The sequence below is a fragment of the Centruroides sculpturatus genome, unplaced genomic scaffold (assembly GCF_000671375.1).
Source record: "Centruroides sculpturatus isolate CEXI.00-Female unplaced genomic scaffold, Cexi_2.0 scaffold600, whole genome shotgun sequence".
NCBI lineage: Eukaryota > Metazoa > Arthropoda > Arachnida > Scorpiones > Buthidae > Centruroides > Centruroides sculpturatus.
The window spans coordinates 390,779-408,710 of record NW_019384814.1 but is presented as its reverse complement, the minus strand read 5'-3'; the positions used below and the strand labels follow the sequence as shown (position 1 = coordinate 408,710).

General features: G+C 28.3%; 1 protein-coding gene across 1 annotated transcript in view; it reads right to left on the bottom strand.

Annotated features, from left to right (window-relative positions):
- Positions 1 to 13,255: 13,255 nt before the first annotated feature.
- Positions 13,256 to 17,932, bottom strand: part of LOC111629818 — a 110,601-nt gene continuing 105,924 nt past the window's right edge. The window contains exon 23 of the mRNA XM_023373726.1: positions 13,256 to 13,503. Coding sequence (XP_023229494.1) covers positions 13,363 to 13,503 — 141 coding nt within the window. The 3' untranslated portion in view covers positions 13,256 to 13,362. The remainder of the gene's footprint in view (positions 13,504 to 17,932) is intronic.

Genomic DNA, 17,932 nt, shown 5'->3' with positions numbered 1-17,932 from the left:
TGATGCAGCATTTATATAAGCAGAACAGCATGGGAACAGAACTGGCAAATATTAGTTATTTCATGTATTTGTATTTTTTTTTAAACTTGTTATTTAATAAAATCAATTATTTAAAAATTTTTCTCTTCATAAAAAAATCTTTGATTAAAAATCATAAAAAAAATCTGATTTTAAAACCATGGCTTGTCTTAGAATTGAAGAAACTTTATATTTATTTGTTTTATTTTGTTTATCTTTAAAAGTCTCCATAAATATTTATTTTAATATAAAAATAAACTACTACATGAATTTATACAAAAGAATTTGTTATATGAAATGTTGATTTCTTGTATAAAAACCACTTTGCTTTCCACAGTAAAAACAAACAGGTGCATGAAAGTATTGTATGCAGTAGTATAGTCAAGGAAGAACCCAAGCCTTCTGGAGCCCTATTTACCTTTATAAATAAATAAATTAAGAAAAAAATCAAATAAGTACAGGAAAAAGATTTCAATTTGACAAATGAACTTATACATGTGTATATACAATTCCTAACAGTTTACTCTTAATCCACAGCATTAGTGTTCAGGGCTGTTAGGAGGGATGAGGAACCATGGGATTTTTCTCTGGGACTTTAGAAAATTTAAGAGCCCATAGTGGTTCCTACCCCAATAAAATTAATGTTATTTTTATTAACAAAAAATAAAATCTTCAAGACTGCTTCTTATTAAAAAAAATAAACATTTTATGTATTTCATTTGTTCAAAAAAAGATGGCTAAAGGGCTTTATCCCTGTGCCCCACGAGCTCTCAACAGCCCTGGCTACAACCACAATAGCACAAGGGTTAAGAAAATATATTTCTTTTAATGAATAAATGAATTGTTAAATAAATTTCAAAACTGCAAGAGTTCCTCATCTTATGAACATAACTGAACCAGAAAGTTGCTTATAACTCGAAAAATCATTCTGATATAGTGATTTTTGAATTAAGGCACATTGTTGAACTTTTATTCCTAAGTCACATGAATGTACAAACTCCTAGCAAAAAACTATGTACTGGTAGTTGCCAATAATGGAAATAATGTCAATAAAAACTTTACAATGCTATACAGTGTTAAGTATTAAAATCATCTGATTGAAACAGTCTACATATCAAACTTCTTAATGTTTTTTTGTTTTAATATACAGTTTTATGTACAAAGTCTTTCAAAAAGCATGCTATTATTTTAAATTACTGTAATTATGTTAACTATTACCTACAAACAATTTAATGTATTTCAAAACAAAAACTTTCCAAGTTTCATACCTGTTCATTACAATCCCTCAATATGTGCATCACATGTCACTTGACACACATCAAGTAAACAGTAAATTTCTTCCCAGACTGCAACATATTTGTTGTTAATGTTCCTAAAACAGTCATAATTTGATTCTGCAGCTCCTGCAAATTCTTGGCTAATAGTTTGTGGCATGTAGACAGTGCCTTTCACATAGCCCCACAAGAAGAAATTGCAGGGTGTCAAGTCTGGAAACCTGGGTTGCCAGCAGAGCAATGGATTGTTCATTGGGTTCATGGCATCTAATCCATTACTGAGGAAGCACACAGTTCAACAATTTGCAAACTTCCCTATAAAAATGAGATGGAGTCTCATCTTGCTGGAAGATGTAGTCATCAGAATCTTGATTCAGTTGAAGAAATAGCCAGTTTTCCAGCAAGTCCTGGTAGAACAGTTTGCAGAACCAGAATTGCAATAAGTTTCTAGTTTGCCAGAAACAGTTGTTTCTGCAAAGAAGAATGACCCAAATATTTTTTAGAATGATATGGCACAGAATACATTCTTGATGAACTTGGAGTTTTTCTGTTTTGAAATATATTAAGTCATTTTCAGGTACTAATCAGGACTTACTGCCATACTCCCCACCAAGTAAAAAAGACTGACTATATATACAGGAATCAGAGTTGCCGATTTTCAGGAGTCACTTTCTCTGCCACCTAAACACCTGAAGTAATTCCAAATACCTTGTTAAAAAAAAATTGTTTACTTAGGTAGTGTGCAAAATTTTAAAATTTTCTGTAATGAGGTTGCTGAAATATAAGCAATTGAAAAGTGCAAAAATAACTAAAAAAAGCTGTATTATTTTGTTCTCCTTCATCCGGCACTGCAAATGCTCATAGAAAAAACTACTGGATCTAGAAAGCTCAAATTTTAAACTTACACCTTTTGTGTTATCAGTGAGGTGCTCACAAAACTTTTGGGTTGATGGGTCAAAGTTCACAAGGACTTCCATTACAGCTAATTCAGCTTTATGGGTTAATTTTATGTTTATAAGGATAAAATTGCATGGAAAGAAATGAATTTTATTCAAAACCAATTAAAAGGCCTGATGGCATATTAAATAGTTAGCATGCATAGCAATGATAAATAATTAATTACAAACAGTTTACCTAAAGTGCAGAGACATTTGGCAGAACACTGTTGAAAGTAAAATGCCCATAACTATCATTGCCATGTACTAAAACCAATATCCCTACATCCAATTCTCATGAAATAACTTTCAAAATACCAATAAGATACTACATATTTTTGTTATGATTGCAAAGAAATGCCATAATATCCCGTCTCCAGTTCTAAACATAATAATGAAACAAAGAAGCATAACTATCATTGTCATGCACTATGACCTACATGACTATACCCAATTCTTTTTAAATAACACAGCAAGCAGCATGCAAGCTGAATACCATCAAAAAGAGTTGAGCATGGACTCTGGCAATTCTTAGGTTTGTAGCTATGCTTTTCTGGAGCTTGACTGGCCATTTTTTCATTTTATATAGTAGATAGATAAAAATAATAATAATGAATGCCTATTACAAATAAAAATAATAATATACTGAACTATACTATAACAATATAATAAATATATATAATAATTTATATTATTAATTTAAATAATAGCTAGGGATGCCCTAGTCGCCATTTTTTCCGTGACAGAGCCCAGTTTTTCAGTTTTATATAGTAGATGTTACTCAGAATCACAAAAGCTCAAATTTATGTGAATTAAAACTTTTTATAAGGATTTTTGTAAAAGGTGTATCAAAAGCATCAGTTGGCACTGACGGAATGCATAACCAGCTAATATGAATATTGAAAGTGTTCAGTTCGCAGTGCTTTTGATCGATGATGTGTTCAGTTAGTGGTCGCTCAGCGCCAACCAAATTGTATGTCATCGTCTTATGTCTTTATGTAATAATACAATTATTCAACAAAAAACAATTGATATCCAAACAAAAATATGAGATGTAAAAAAATTTCACCAAGTAAAAACATATGACAATTCAAACAGTAGTCAAAAAAATTTTTTTTTGAAGTTTTCCTTTGGTAAAGATAAGCTTGGCATTTTAAAGCAATACCCACAAGATTTTTACCTGTATTATTCTTTTCTACATTTCGCTTCCAAGTGCCAAGCTTATCTTTACCAAAGGAAAACTAAAAAATTTTTTTACTATTGTCTAAATTTTCATAACTTTTTACTTGGTGAAATTTTTTTACATCTCAGATGTTTTTGTTTGTATTAATGTAATTACAGTAATTTAAAATGGTAGTATTCTTTTTGGAATACCCTGTATTATAGTGTTACAATACAGTGTTCTCCTAGATCCTTTTGGATAATTGCTTTGCCCAGCTAGTTAATATAGCAAACTGATGTGTCAAAATAATGATACTTGTGAATTATAAAGCTCTGTTCCTATTTGTGAAAAAAGCAAATATTTTTCATTTCTACATGATAGAAAATGTCCAGAAAATTGAGTTTAAAAATATCTCACCTTCTGCTGTTGTAAGCAGAAATGAGAATACAATGGATAATAGAAAATAAAAACAGTTATGGCATCTTTAGATCATCATGGCAAAAACAATAAAATGAAATGTTGATCTCTTACAAAGAAATTTAAATATATGACTCATCAGAAAGTTTTTCAATATTCATTGAAGTTTACCTTTCAAAACAATGCACAAATAGTTAGGAATGGAGAATAAGATATTCTTTAATCAGCAAGTACACTCAATCCTCAACTTACAATACAACCAAAACTAATATAATAACAAAATATTTATTTCCAAGTCCAAGCAGCCAGTTACATTTCCTAATTATATATTACATTTAACATTTAATAATTGTACCATATAATTAGCAAATGCAACTGGCTGCTTGGACTTGGAAATAAATATTTTGTTATTAGATTAGTTTTGGTTGTATTGTAAGTTGAGGATTGAGTGTCCTTGCTGATTAAAGAATATCTTCTGATCCATTCCTAACTATTTGTGCATTGTTTTGAAAGTTAAACTTCAATGAATATTGAAAAACTTTCTAATGAGTCATATATTTAAATTTCTTTGTAAGAGATCAACATTTCATTTTGTTGTTTTTGACATGATGATCTAAAGATGCCATAATTGTTTTTATTTTCTATTGTTTATTGACCATTACAGTAACCAGTAATGTTTCACTATAATTCAAGATTCTGTCTTTGAAAAATCAAAAGCAAAACTAACTTTCTGTGAAGCTGTTCAGTCTTAGATTCTTATTGTAATTTAAATTTTATAACAAGATTAAAGTGAATTAATAATTAATTAATTAAACATTTGAACATTAAAATTTTTTTTGTTGTTCATTTGCTGGAATTAGCATTTAGGTGTGAAGTAGTTGTTTTAGTATATATTTCCAGTTTGTGTGCCAGTTTTTTGTCTAATTAAAATTAATAGTAAAAATAAAACTGATTTCACACAAATATTACAATACTCCCTCAATATGATTTTTGGCTTCTTTAAGAAATGGTTAACTATATGCACTTCCATGAATCTCTCTTATTAAAATACTATATTTAATTAAATAATAGAAATCAAACCTTTTAATGAGCTATAAGAGTTTTAATGAACAAGTACTTTTGATCTCAAAGGATTATTTGCAGGTTACACAAAGATCAAACTTTTAAAATAAATAATGAAATAAATATGTCATTACAAAAGTTAATGGTTAAGTAAAAATACATAAATAAGTATAAGGCTAATAAATAAATACAATAAAATTACTATCTCAAAACAGGAATATCTAGTGTCTTTCAATATCTAATAGCAATCATTTTTATATGTGAAAAACCAATCACTATAGAAGTTGTCAATGTTTTTAATAATTGATATGTTGCCTGATTATTGACTCTTTGTAAGTTCATATCTTTTCTTCCATTGTTCTTGCCCTCATAGTGTCTTCCACTTCTTTACTACTTTTTGCTTCTTTTGATATAATTTTGTTATTGGGTTATGAGTCAAATGCTGCTAATGCTGTATTATAGCTTCTTTTCTTTGCATTATACTTTATTCTTTGATTCTATTACATAATTTTCATAAGATGTGCCTTAGACCCAACATATGTAAGGCCATCTTTGAAGAAATAATGTATACATCACTTTTATGCCTTTGTTATTGCATAAAGGGATTTATGATTTCTTGTATATGGTGAGATTTCTATAAAAAGGTAAGCTGCAGTTAAATTTTTAGCTACTTTTCTATTAAAAAAAATGATCTTCAAACAACTGTATAAATATTCAAAATTAACACTCATCATCACTAAAATCCAGCAAGCTATAGAAATTTTACTGTAAACTAATGTTTTCATCTAGGCGAGTTTTTTATCTTGAGACAATGAAATAACTTAATTGGATCTCAGTATTCTGGAAAAAAGTTTAGACAAAAGTTGTAGGGTTTTTGAAGGGGGCAATCAATTGGTGACCTTGACTTTCGAGGTCATTCAAAGGTCAAGTCTGTTTTTTCAATGGGAATACATATTTTTGACCCTGATAATGGAAAAAGTGGGAAATTTCACAAGCAGATATAACCTTGACCTTAAGGTCTATGTCAAAGGTCAAGATTATTTTAAGGTTAAATTTAAAAGCTTTCTCTAATGGGAAACCATACTTTTTATTACTGGAATAGGTAGGGAGGTAAAATTTATATTTTTTTATGACCTTATTACTTTGACCTTTAAAAACATTCACTACTTTTAGCACTACCCAGGAGTAACGATGTGGACGTAGTAGTTTTCTGCATCCTTTGAGGTGCTTATTTTCAGTGAATCTCCTTGTCTCTCACTATCGTGGTGCTGGTTTTCAGTGAGTCACTTTAATTCTTATCATTGTTTGAGATGTTAATTCTTATCATTGTTTGATTTGGGGGAAAATTTTATAACAAATGTTCAAAATGATGCCCTTCCACTTCAATGCATTTGTTAAGCCATGCTTAAAATTATTGAGCTTGAGATGACTTTCAGAGGTCAAATACAGGGTATTCAAGGTCATGGCTGATTGTGAAATTTCCCACTCTTTCCATGTAAATGTAAATTTTACCTCCCTGTCTATTCCAGTAATATAAAGTATGGTTTCCCGTTAGAAAAAGCTTTTAATTTTAATGTTAAAATAATCTTGACCTTTGACCTAGACCTTAAGGTCAAGGGTATATCTGATTGTGAAATTTTCTGCTCTTTCCATTTCAGGGGTCAAAATTATGTATTCCCATTGAAAAAACAGACTTGACCTTTGAATGACCTCGAAAGTCAAGGTCACACCCAAGGTCACCAATTGATTGCCCCCTTCAAAACCCTACAACTTTTGTCTAAACTTTTTCCAAAATAATGAGATCCAATTAAGTTTTTTCATTGTTTCAAGATAAAAAAAACACCCTGTATAACAGACATCTTCAGGTTTAATTTAAATTAAACATTTAGAACTGTTAGAATGTTTTTTAAAATGAGCATAAATCTTTAAGCATGTGCAGAGAACTGTGCATACCTATGATGGATTGGTGGTTAATTTATGTCAAACAGTGTTCTCCAAGCCATAGAGATTGAATTAGTTTCATTGAAGTTAACTGCTGTTCATCTTCTAAAGACCCTGTATCCTACATTAAGTGTAGAAAGGTTATTTCCTCTATGTTTACTTTCATGTCTATCTAGTGCACAAGTGGCAAGGGCTCTGCTGATGAGATGCTTCTTAATGGTGTATTCATGTTTTCTGATTATTGCATGGAGTTTTCTAATAGAAGCTCCTATATATTTGCAAAGAAGCCTACAGGCTTCTTTGCAAATATATAGGAGCCAAGAACAGCAGTGGCAAGAGCTCTCTAGAACAGCATTTGCCACTTATGCACTAGAGAAAGATGTGAAAGTAAACCTAGACAAAGCAAGTACCCTACACCAAATTGCAAAACTATAACAATTGAAATACATAGAAAGAATTGAGATCTACAGGACCTTTAGAAGGGAAGCAACAGTTAACTTCAAGAAAACTGATTCAATCTCTATGGCTTTGAAAGCACTGTTTGAGATAAATTAATCACTGATCCATACCAGGCATGCACAATTCTCTGCATATGCTTAAAGACATTCTGATCATTTTAAAAAGCATTCTAATAGTTCTAAATGATTAACCTTACTGTTCTATTCTATGGAATTAAACCTGAAGATGTTCGTAATATATGGATGAAAACATTAGTTTACAGTAAAATTTCTACATTTAGCTGGATTTTGGTTTTGGTGAATGTTAATTAATTTATTCTTCTATATATATGTCATCTAACTTTTCATTGTATGTAGCTAGAACTAGAATTGGAACAGGAGAATGGCACCAAAACACATTTTTTGGACATTAACTGCGTATAAAGGAAGAAACGACTGATATCATCATATTTCAAAAACCATCATCAACACCACTATACATATCTTCTATATCACATGATCCACCAGCCTGCCAGCCTTTAAATTTGCTTCCTTCAAAGCACTGATATGAAGAGCATACATTGCACTAACATTGTTGATATCATTAATGAGCTAAAATATATCAAACTCCAATACAACATGAATACAATAAAATACCATTAACACATTAATCAGCACATTCATGTGAAAAAAATGCAATACAAAGAAAAATAGCTGCATACAAAACAAGTTAGCTGATTATACATGTTTACAATAGTAGAAGGAAAAAAAACAAAAAAATCTGACTGCAGCTTATCTTTTTATAAAAATCCTACCATACAACTTCTTATTCAGTGACAAAGACAGAGAAAAATATAAAAGTGTATATACATTATTCCTGTAAAGATGGCTATCTCAATATAGACCCAACATACATAGGATGCATCTTATGAAAATTATGTGATAGAATCAAAGAATACAATTACAATGCAAGGAAAGGAAACTACAATACAGTATTAGCAGCATTTGACTTACAACCCAACAACAATGTATGTGAAAAGAAGCAAAAAGTATTAAAGAAGTGAAACTGTCTTCCACTTCTTTAATACTTTTACAGTATGAGGGCAAAAACAAGAATGAAAAAAAAGATACAAACTTACAAAGAGTCAACAATCAGGCAACATATCAATTATTAAAAACATTGACAACTTCTATAGTGATTGGTTTTTCACATATAAAAATGATTGCTATTAGATATTGAAAGACACTAGATATTCCTGTTTTGAGATAGTAATTTTATTGTATTTATTTATTAGCCTTATACTTATTTATGTATTTTTACTTAACCATTAACTTTTGTAATGACATATTTATTTCATTCCGAATGTTTTATTTTAAAAGTTTGATCTTTTGTGTAACCTACAAATAATCCTTTGGCATCAAAAGTGCTTGTTCATTAAAATTTATAGCTCATAAAAACATTTAATTTCTGTTACAACATAGTAACCAGTTTGTTAGTTATATATCACTATAATTAATTAAAATATTAAATGCTGATTTGAAGTTCAATACACTTAAACATCAATGCCATATTGTTTTATAGTACATAGGCACAGTAATTGATTACAATATACAGGATGGTTATAATTAAGCAGGTGGTGTTTAGAGCACTGTGTAGAAAGAGCTATTTGGGCAAATGCAATCAATTTTGGTGTGCATACTTTCTTTATCATGACATTTTAATTTCACAAATAAAAAGTTAAGTTCCAAAATGTTCTGATAGGAGAAAATTTGGTGCTAATGCCACTGCAATTTACACATTATGTAAGTTGTAAAAAAACTTTAGTGTTTATAGAGTTGGAAAGTGTGTTCAATATGAATTAATGACAAATCATGGTGCTTACATTACCTGGTTGCACATTACTCATTAAACTTTACTATCAAAGAAGCACCAATGCAAGTGCTATACTCAAGAAATTCTGATGTTTAAAGTCTTTTGACTATTACTAATTTCAGGAAAATGATTTTGCATTTTTGAGCAAATAAACTTTAAATATGAAAACAGGAAGGAGTTACAAACTAGTGGAACTGAAGAAAATGGAGGAAGTGGCAATCATGTTAGTGGAGCAGCAAATGGAGAATTCTTAAGGCAACTATACTGCACATGCATTATCACAGCAATTGTACTGTACTGTACATGCCCTACCCTACTGAAAATCTTGCAGTTTTGCCCCTACAAGATATCTCATAGTCACAAATTGTTTCCTGATGGTGGCTCAGCAGAAATCATTTGATATGCCATTCATAGCTAGGAGGATGATTGATGATTCATGCCCTGGCAAACTCTATTAACTGATTAAGCCCCCATTTTTACTTAAATGATGTGATGAACATTCATGACTGCTAGTTTGGTCTGGTTGTTGATAAATGTGTGGAAAACACACATGTTTATCCAAAAATTCCCTTGCATATGCAAGGGAATTTTTGGATAAACATGTGTGTTTTCCACCAAAAATTACAGTATAGTACAGAATTACAACACTTTTCATTCAGTGGACTGTATTTCTTGAAAGAAACACTGTATCTGGGCCAGTGACATGTTTTGTCAATGCCACTAGGTATGAATACATGATTTAAAACTTTATAATCACTGCACTTCAGCTATGAAATTGTTTAGATACTACAATCTTTACGCAAGATGGAGCACCCTCTCATATACTCATCAACACGTAAAGGTGATTTCATCAGAACTTTACAAATCAGAGTGATTAGCCAATCATTTCCAACAGCATGGATATCATGATCACCAAAATGGATCCCCTCATGATTTTTGGTTATAAGATACTTGAAAGGTTTGTTTATCAGGATATTTGTATCTTAGAATACATTATTATAAATGAAAGTGTGTATATATTTTATTGTTAAGTTACATGTTATGGTCTAATGGTTTATGTTATGTTTGGTCTAGTGGTATCATTATTCTGTATAAAAATAGCACCAGCTATACATAATTATAAACATGCGAAATTAATATTTTCTGTAATAAAATGCATGTTTATTTTGAATATTACTTTGCTAGTGGTAAATGCCAGAAAGCTTAGAAACTCTCAATAAATTGCAAACTATACTTCTAGAGTAAAAACTGATTTTACTGTATAATTAACTAAAATAATAATAATAAAATGATCAATAATCCAATGTCAGAAAACAGTGCACCGCATACTAACTTTATTTTGCAATTCAGTTATTTAGGAAAGAGATGAAGATTTTAATGCATCATACCTAATTGCTCTGCCTATAAATGAGAAATCAATCTCTCTATATTAGCCAATTTCATTTGTCAGCATTATACATTTTTGAATTTGCTTCCAATCATCAATACTCATGGTTGCATAGAATCTTTGAAGAAATATACAATATCAAAATAAAATTTTGCAAAATTCAGATATTTCAACTTGTTTTTAAATATCTGCATATTTGAACAATATATAAGAAAGAAATACAAGGTGATTCAAAAGTTTCCCCGCATAGGCAAAAGATTCCCTTTATTATACAGTCACTTATAGGAATAACATTTAACTGAAAGCATGTACAGATGCATTCCTCCCACTCATGATGAATGCATATTAATACATCTGATGTTATGAGCACATATGCATCAAAGTGTGTTTGTTTGGATGGTCTGTGTTCTATGAGGAAACTTTTGAAACATCCAGTAGTTTTTGTTAAAAAAAATTGGCTAACTTTTATAAAATTTATCACACTATAACATATGATGTAAAAAATTTGCATTTAAAATGCCAACTGTCATAAAATTATGTGTACTCTTTTTACATGATCATTTTAATACATCTGAGAAATTTTAATCAGGAATAAAACATAAATAAGTAACTCTAACTTATTAGTTAAAAAAAAAAAAGGGACTATAAAAATTCAAAAAGGGTATTTATAAAATGAATGTCATCATTAAATAAATTATCAATTTCTGCTTCAATATATTATCTGATTAAATACTGAAAAAGATCATTGAAAAAATAATAATAAAACTGAATCATTTTATTTTGCAACATATTTTTGAAGAACAGTACAACCATGATAATCTGGCTGCTTTCTATCAATAATTTGACACATCCTGTAATCTGATACTAGTCAACTATCAGATATTACTGATATTGTTGCAAAATTGTAGACAAACTTCCACTAATTCAAATTCCAGTTCTCACTAAATTTGAACCTTCCCAATTAATAAACATGGAATGATATTGAGTCCAGGTTTGAACATTTGATCTTGGGTACTTTAGGTTTGTCATTTTAGGCTACTCAAAAAAGGTAGTTTCTTATAACACAATACTGTATAAATATAAAAATCAGTTTTCTGAAAATTTTCCACCAAAAATACTGTATCTTCATTTAAATTTCCTGCTAAATTTTGTGAGAATCCACCAACTTGGCAACACAGATTATTGGCAATGGCAACATACTTGAATATTTTGATTAGCAGTCCAACTTGTATTTTGCTACATCATTAATAGTTGACTTCACACCATCCAGTTCATTTGTGTGTCATTGAATTCACCTTACTTCCTACTTCCAGTAACCCAGCAATCTTTTTAATCCAACACTGTTCTGGTTCCATATATATTGGATTACCAAGATTGTACTATATTTGTGAAAGTGCTACAAATGTATAAAAATAAATAATAGCATTTAACTGTTTACAGTGTTATTAGAATAAATAACTTGTTAAAAGACCGGAATATTTTAATTTATGTCATATTAATGAAAAATAGCAATAAAAAGTTTTTCATTAAAACTTTGATGAGGTGGGATGACATTGAAGCTTTTTCAAATAAAAAAACTATTTTCATCAATACCACTTATAACTAAATATTAGTAAAAATAAGTTTTAAAAAATTTAATGTTTATAATAACATTGAAATAAAACTAAAGCATTTGAATGTAATATGATTACTTGTATATTACTCCTGATGAAATATAAATATAGGAATGAAATAAGCAAAATTAAACTGGTATTTAATTTGATAGTATGAGTTAGAAAATAAAATATATTCTTATAAACAAACAATAATTTAAAAATCCATGTGCTAATAGTACTTACAAATAAAAATGCAATATTTTCATATTTTTTCTGGTAAGCATAATAATGTTTATACATTGGTTTGTATGGTATATGTATGTGCATCATCATCTAAGATTTATTATTAAAATTCAATGAAATACTTGAAAATCTAATAATGATTTTTAGCATATAATGTAGCATATTACTATACTTGAGAATTATACAATTTTTGCAAATTCAAGATTTTCAATAATAGATTTTATTGTGTTTTTTAATAATATTTTGATAATAGTTTGATACATTTTTACTCATTGTATGTTCTGGCATAAAGATAATAATACTTGATAAAATTACTGAAAGTATTATTATAAGTAAATATAGTTACATAATTAAATATGAAAAATTTTTCTCTAATATACTATTATTTAATTTAAATAATACCATGTTACAGGAGGGGGAAATATTATGTTACAGAATAACTTGGATAAAAATTTATTGCAATATATTAAATTATAAATAGTCAATAATATTTATTAACTTTAATTACTGTTACACCTTTAAAATATATAAATTTTTCAATACAGATAAAATAATAATGAAAACTGTTAAACTATTTAAAATGTCCTTTTTTTGATACCTTTTTTTTAATAGAAACAATTTTGTAAAAAATATGATAAATAAAGCAGTTATGCAAAAATATTTCTAATAACTAAATATTAAATAAATTCAAATTTGACATAATATTAATTAAATCAATATTTTGTTTTAAATCTTTTTCAAAATCAATAGTAATAATTTATATGATCATTAAATTAAAATGAAATAATAATTATTATAATATTGGGAAAAAAATCAAGATAAATTTCATTTCATTGCACTTGTTCCATTTATTGATGAAATATTATTTTAAAAAACTAATACAATAAAAACAAACAAATTTTAATCTTTCAAAATGACATTTATTGACACACCAGATGACAATAAATTTACAAATAATATTTATGAGAAATGCTTGATAATAATTTGTAATGGAAATTCTAATAAATTTTTCTTCTTGTTAAAAATACTTGGTACGAGTAAGAGCTTTATCAGCATGAGTGGGATCTGTCATTTTCTGCCAATCTGTCTGACCAACAACAAATCCAATTGCTCTGATACGATCTTGCTGTTTTCTTTCTTCTATATCTGCCCATCTAACCTATTTATACAAGAAAATTACACTTGCCATTAAAAAATAAATTATATTTGATGTTATATATATTGTATAACAAATTTTAAGTTTTAAATTTTAAAAAAAATTAAGTAAATTTATTAATAACACAGTTAATATTAAAAAATAAAAAATGATTAATGTTTCAGAACTTTTCATTAGGAAACTGAAGGAAAAATGAATCAAAATACATAATCTAAAGATTTTGTTTTCAATTTATTCATCAAAATTATTTAAAAAATAAAAATACAAATATTAAAGAAAAAATTTTCTAAAATAATTATTTTGCATGTGAAAATAATAATATAAAATACTAGATAGGTATCTAAACTTTTCATAACAGACTACATGACAATGAATTGAAAGGTTCATAAAACACATGAAAAAGTTTGTAGATTTTGATTATAAGGAAAGAAAACACATTTGAACTACATATTAGGCATGATAAAAAAGTGTGCAAAAATCAGTTTTTATTTGTTTTCTACGAGAAAAACTATTTTACATAAGAACATGAAAGATTGGATCTTTTTCTAAGATCTTGTGCGGTGTCATTCATCTGGAAACCTCAGATTCAGAAGTTTGAAAATGGTAAGTGGATAGCAATTATCAACTGCATATGAGCAACATAGTGTCATTCAATTTTCCTAGATGAAAGGATAAAATGCCTCTCAACTTCATAGTGAAATAATTTCAGTCTATGGTGAGCAATGGAATAGCAAAAACAAGTGTATAGTGATGGCATAAAGAATTTCAAAACAAGAAGACCAATATTGCAAATGAAATTGGTCAGGGCATCCATATTTATCTTTCACTGATGCAAACATTGCTCTAATGAAAGAAACAGTGCAAGAAAGTTATGTTATGGTAAAGGAGGTCTATTAAAGTACTAAATATAGAAAGTATGCAATCCTTTTTAGTATGCTGACAATCATGCAATGCAATTGGGTGAAAAGGAGAAGGTGATAAATAATATTAAGAAGATAAATAAATAAATAAATAATATGATATTTTTGTTTAAAAATAATTTTGATGAAACTGTAGATTTACAGCAAATGGTATTATTTTAACAAAATATCAATACAATACCAAAATCCTGGATAATAATAATAATAATAAAATAATAAAAGCTACAAATATATGATATAACCTAGAAAACAGCAGTTTTTTTATAATAATTATTGCTTTGAAAATGTTTTTTTATAATGATTTCAATATACTGTATTATTATTTATTGATACAAAAGTACACAGACAAAAAATTATAAAAAAGTATTTATAACTTTCAGTAAGTGTTATATAATTTTTGTAAAATATTTAAACTTTAATTATTCTTTTATAACATAAATGAAAACAATTTTCAAATTATCATAAGAACAACCAAAACTCCAACAGAAAACAAAACTTTAATGAGAAAAAAACAAATGTTTTCAATAGTTTTATGCATTCATCATTATGTTACATAAGTAAAGTTTGAAAAAAATAGGAAAATCAAATGCTGTTTTTTTTAAAGGAAGAAAAGTCGATCTGATTGGATGATGGTGTTATGGTGCTGATTGGTAGAAATTATTACTTGACCTCAAAAAGTGATATCCAGGTTTGAGATAGGGTGTTACTATCTTTGTAGTTTATGCTTACATTTTTCTCACAAGCCCTATACATAGTATGATCCAAAAGTTTGGGGACTTGGCTTAAAATTCCTTACCTTAAAAAGTTTATATTGCCGATGCACAACCACCTTCAGAAGAAGAGGCATATAAAATTTTAGTTACTAAGAATAAAGAAAATGTCAAAAGTTGGTATATAGGTACCAAGCCAGCGATGCAAATACATTGCCCTCAGCATTAAAATACATAATAGAAAATAAATTAGGGCATAAAACCCTTAAGTCATAATGACCCTGCAATCAATTTTGATTTTACTTTAATTTTTATGTTATATTTCCTTAGAAGTTTTATCTAATATTTTTTATTTAGTTTTATTTTTGATAGTTGTATTTTGTTCATTATACATTTATTTGTTCAAGTTTAAATTTATAGTTTGAAATTTTCAATGTAAATTCCGATAACTGAATATTTCATTTTTGTAACAATTTATTATTGAAAAACCTGAAGATGGCCTATGATAATAGGTTGAAAACATTTATTTAATAAACAATTTTTTTCAGTAAGTATTAGGTGATGAAGTAAGATTGCTGTATTTCTCTGCTGAATCTCTGTATTCTCTGTATTTCTCTTCTGCATTGTTTATGGATCCACTTAAATATAAAACAGCAGCATACACATCCATGACACTGTTCTAATTGGAATTCACTTGATAAAGAACTGCAACAAAATGACTGTAATTAAAATTCATTCATTCACCTGTTCAAGCTCACCTACATTTCTCTGACATGGTATGACCTTGGAAAACAACATGCAACACAATGCAATGTATTATGTGGGGCTTTGACAGATAAGTACCTGTTTTGAATCTGCTGATATTTTTAATATAATTTTGTGTAAAACTTATTCAAATTAAATTTTAATGAAAAAATTAATCAACAGAATGATACACATCTTAGTTTAATATAATTTTGTTTTTGATGTATAGTATTAAAACAATATATGTTGGAATTAATCATTTATGCATTTTAAATAATTCCACTAATATTTCAAAATCTGTAGTCTTATTACATAAAAACGAATCCAATTGGCCTTAAGGCTTTAAAAAAATGTTAGATCATCAAAAGGAATAAAGTCAAGAATCAAACAGACCAGAAAATAGCAAATTAAACCAATGTTCTCACATATGAATTATCCTGGTATGATACTAAATAAAATTTAAGTAAATTAATAATAAGAAATACTAAATAATTATGCTACCTCTGAGTAACTTCCAATACTATTTAGCTTTCAGATCGGAATTACGAAACTTAAAATGGTAAAATTATAAGTTTAAAAAAATTTAAGAATAAAAAATTTAAGCATCTCATTCGGTAACTAAAGTAACAAACCTTTATATTTAAAATTTAAATTTATATGTAATACTTTTTTATTTAATTTATATCTTAAATTAATAATTATCAAAATGTCAAGATTAATAAGTCAAACTCACTCTCTTTTTGCCAGGTTGAGATTCTCTTTGCTCATAATCATCAGGCAATTGCAAATAATCCTCCAAAGATGAATGCTTCCTCTTTGTTACACGAAGCCCATCCAGTTGGTCTGTAGAACAGTTATCACATAATATTCACATATTGATATTTAAACAAACAGAACAAGTTCATTTTGAACAATAATGAATATATATTTCTTTTTATAGCTATTTTAAAACTATTTAGATAAAATATACCATCAATTTCATTAAATTTTGATTTAATAAAAACCAAAATTTATCTCATACTTATTCAAAATAATAAATGATATTCAAAATATTGTGTTTTAATAAAATTTATTTTATTATGAAAAGTCTTGTTACATAATCTAAATAATCATAAATTTATATAAATATTTATTTCTTCTTTCATACATGCACACATTCACATTTTTTATGCTTCTATTTCCATGTTAATTAAAAACCTTGTATGACAATATAGTATACATTACTAATAAAATTCTGATTAGTAAAATTTATGAAATTATGCATTGATTTTTTAAATATCCTAAGATATAAAATTAAATTGATATTTTAATATTATTATAAGAATGAAAAAATAATTAATAAAAATACTTTGCTGTAAAACCATGTTCAATATATAATTTATACATAAATACTTATTTCTGATTAAATCTGTAATACTTGGATTTGTTTTAAAAACATGTGCTATATTTTAAAATTCAAATAAATAATATTTGTATATGCGAAGTCGTTGACCCTGTGGAAATTGGGGACTTAAAATCCCACTTCTGGGACACCAGTGCGAGGTTTGCCGATTGGGGAAAAAGTGTCGCGACAGTCGAGCGGTCAGCACTGTCGTGTGGGAGTGGAAAAACTTACTGAGACAGGTCTTCCATCGCAAACTATTTATTAAATATAAAAATTTCTCTTACAACTACTGTTTTCTTCGGCGTAAGGCCTATCCACAGAGTGAATCAGTTCAAAGTTCAATCTTACGATCTTCTCTTCTTTTGGCGAAGATGATGAGGAAAACGTAGGCTCCGGGGTGCACAGCACAACTTGAAGGGGTGATTCTCACAGTAGATTATCCTTGGCGAAAGTTGCTGGGACAGGATGGCGAAAACTTCTTTCGGGACGACGAACCGCAGGAAAAATCCAGAAGCGGAGCACACCGAACTTAGTAACCAAGAACGTCACATCCTATTTTTGCGCGATTTTTATAAGTTTTTCTGAGTCCCAGATCGAACATTCCGATAGGTCGATGTCGATCTGCCCCCGTTCTCTAATTGGTCTCCCTCCTCGTTACAAATTGTAACGGGATC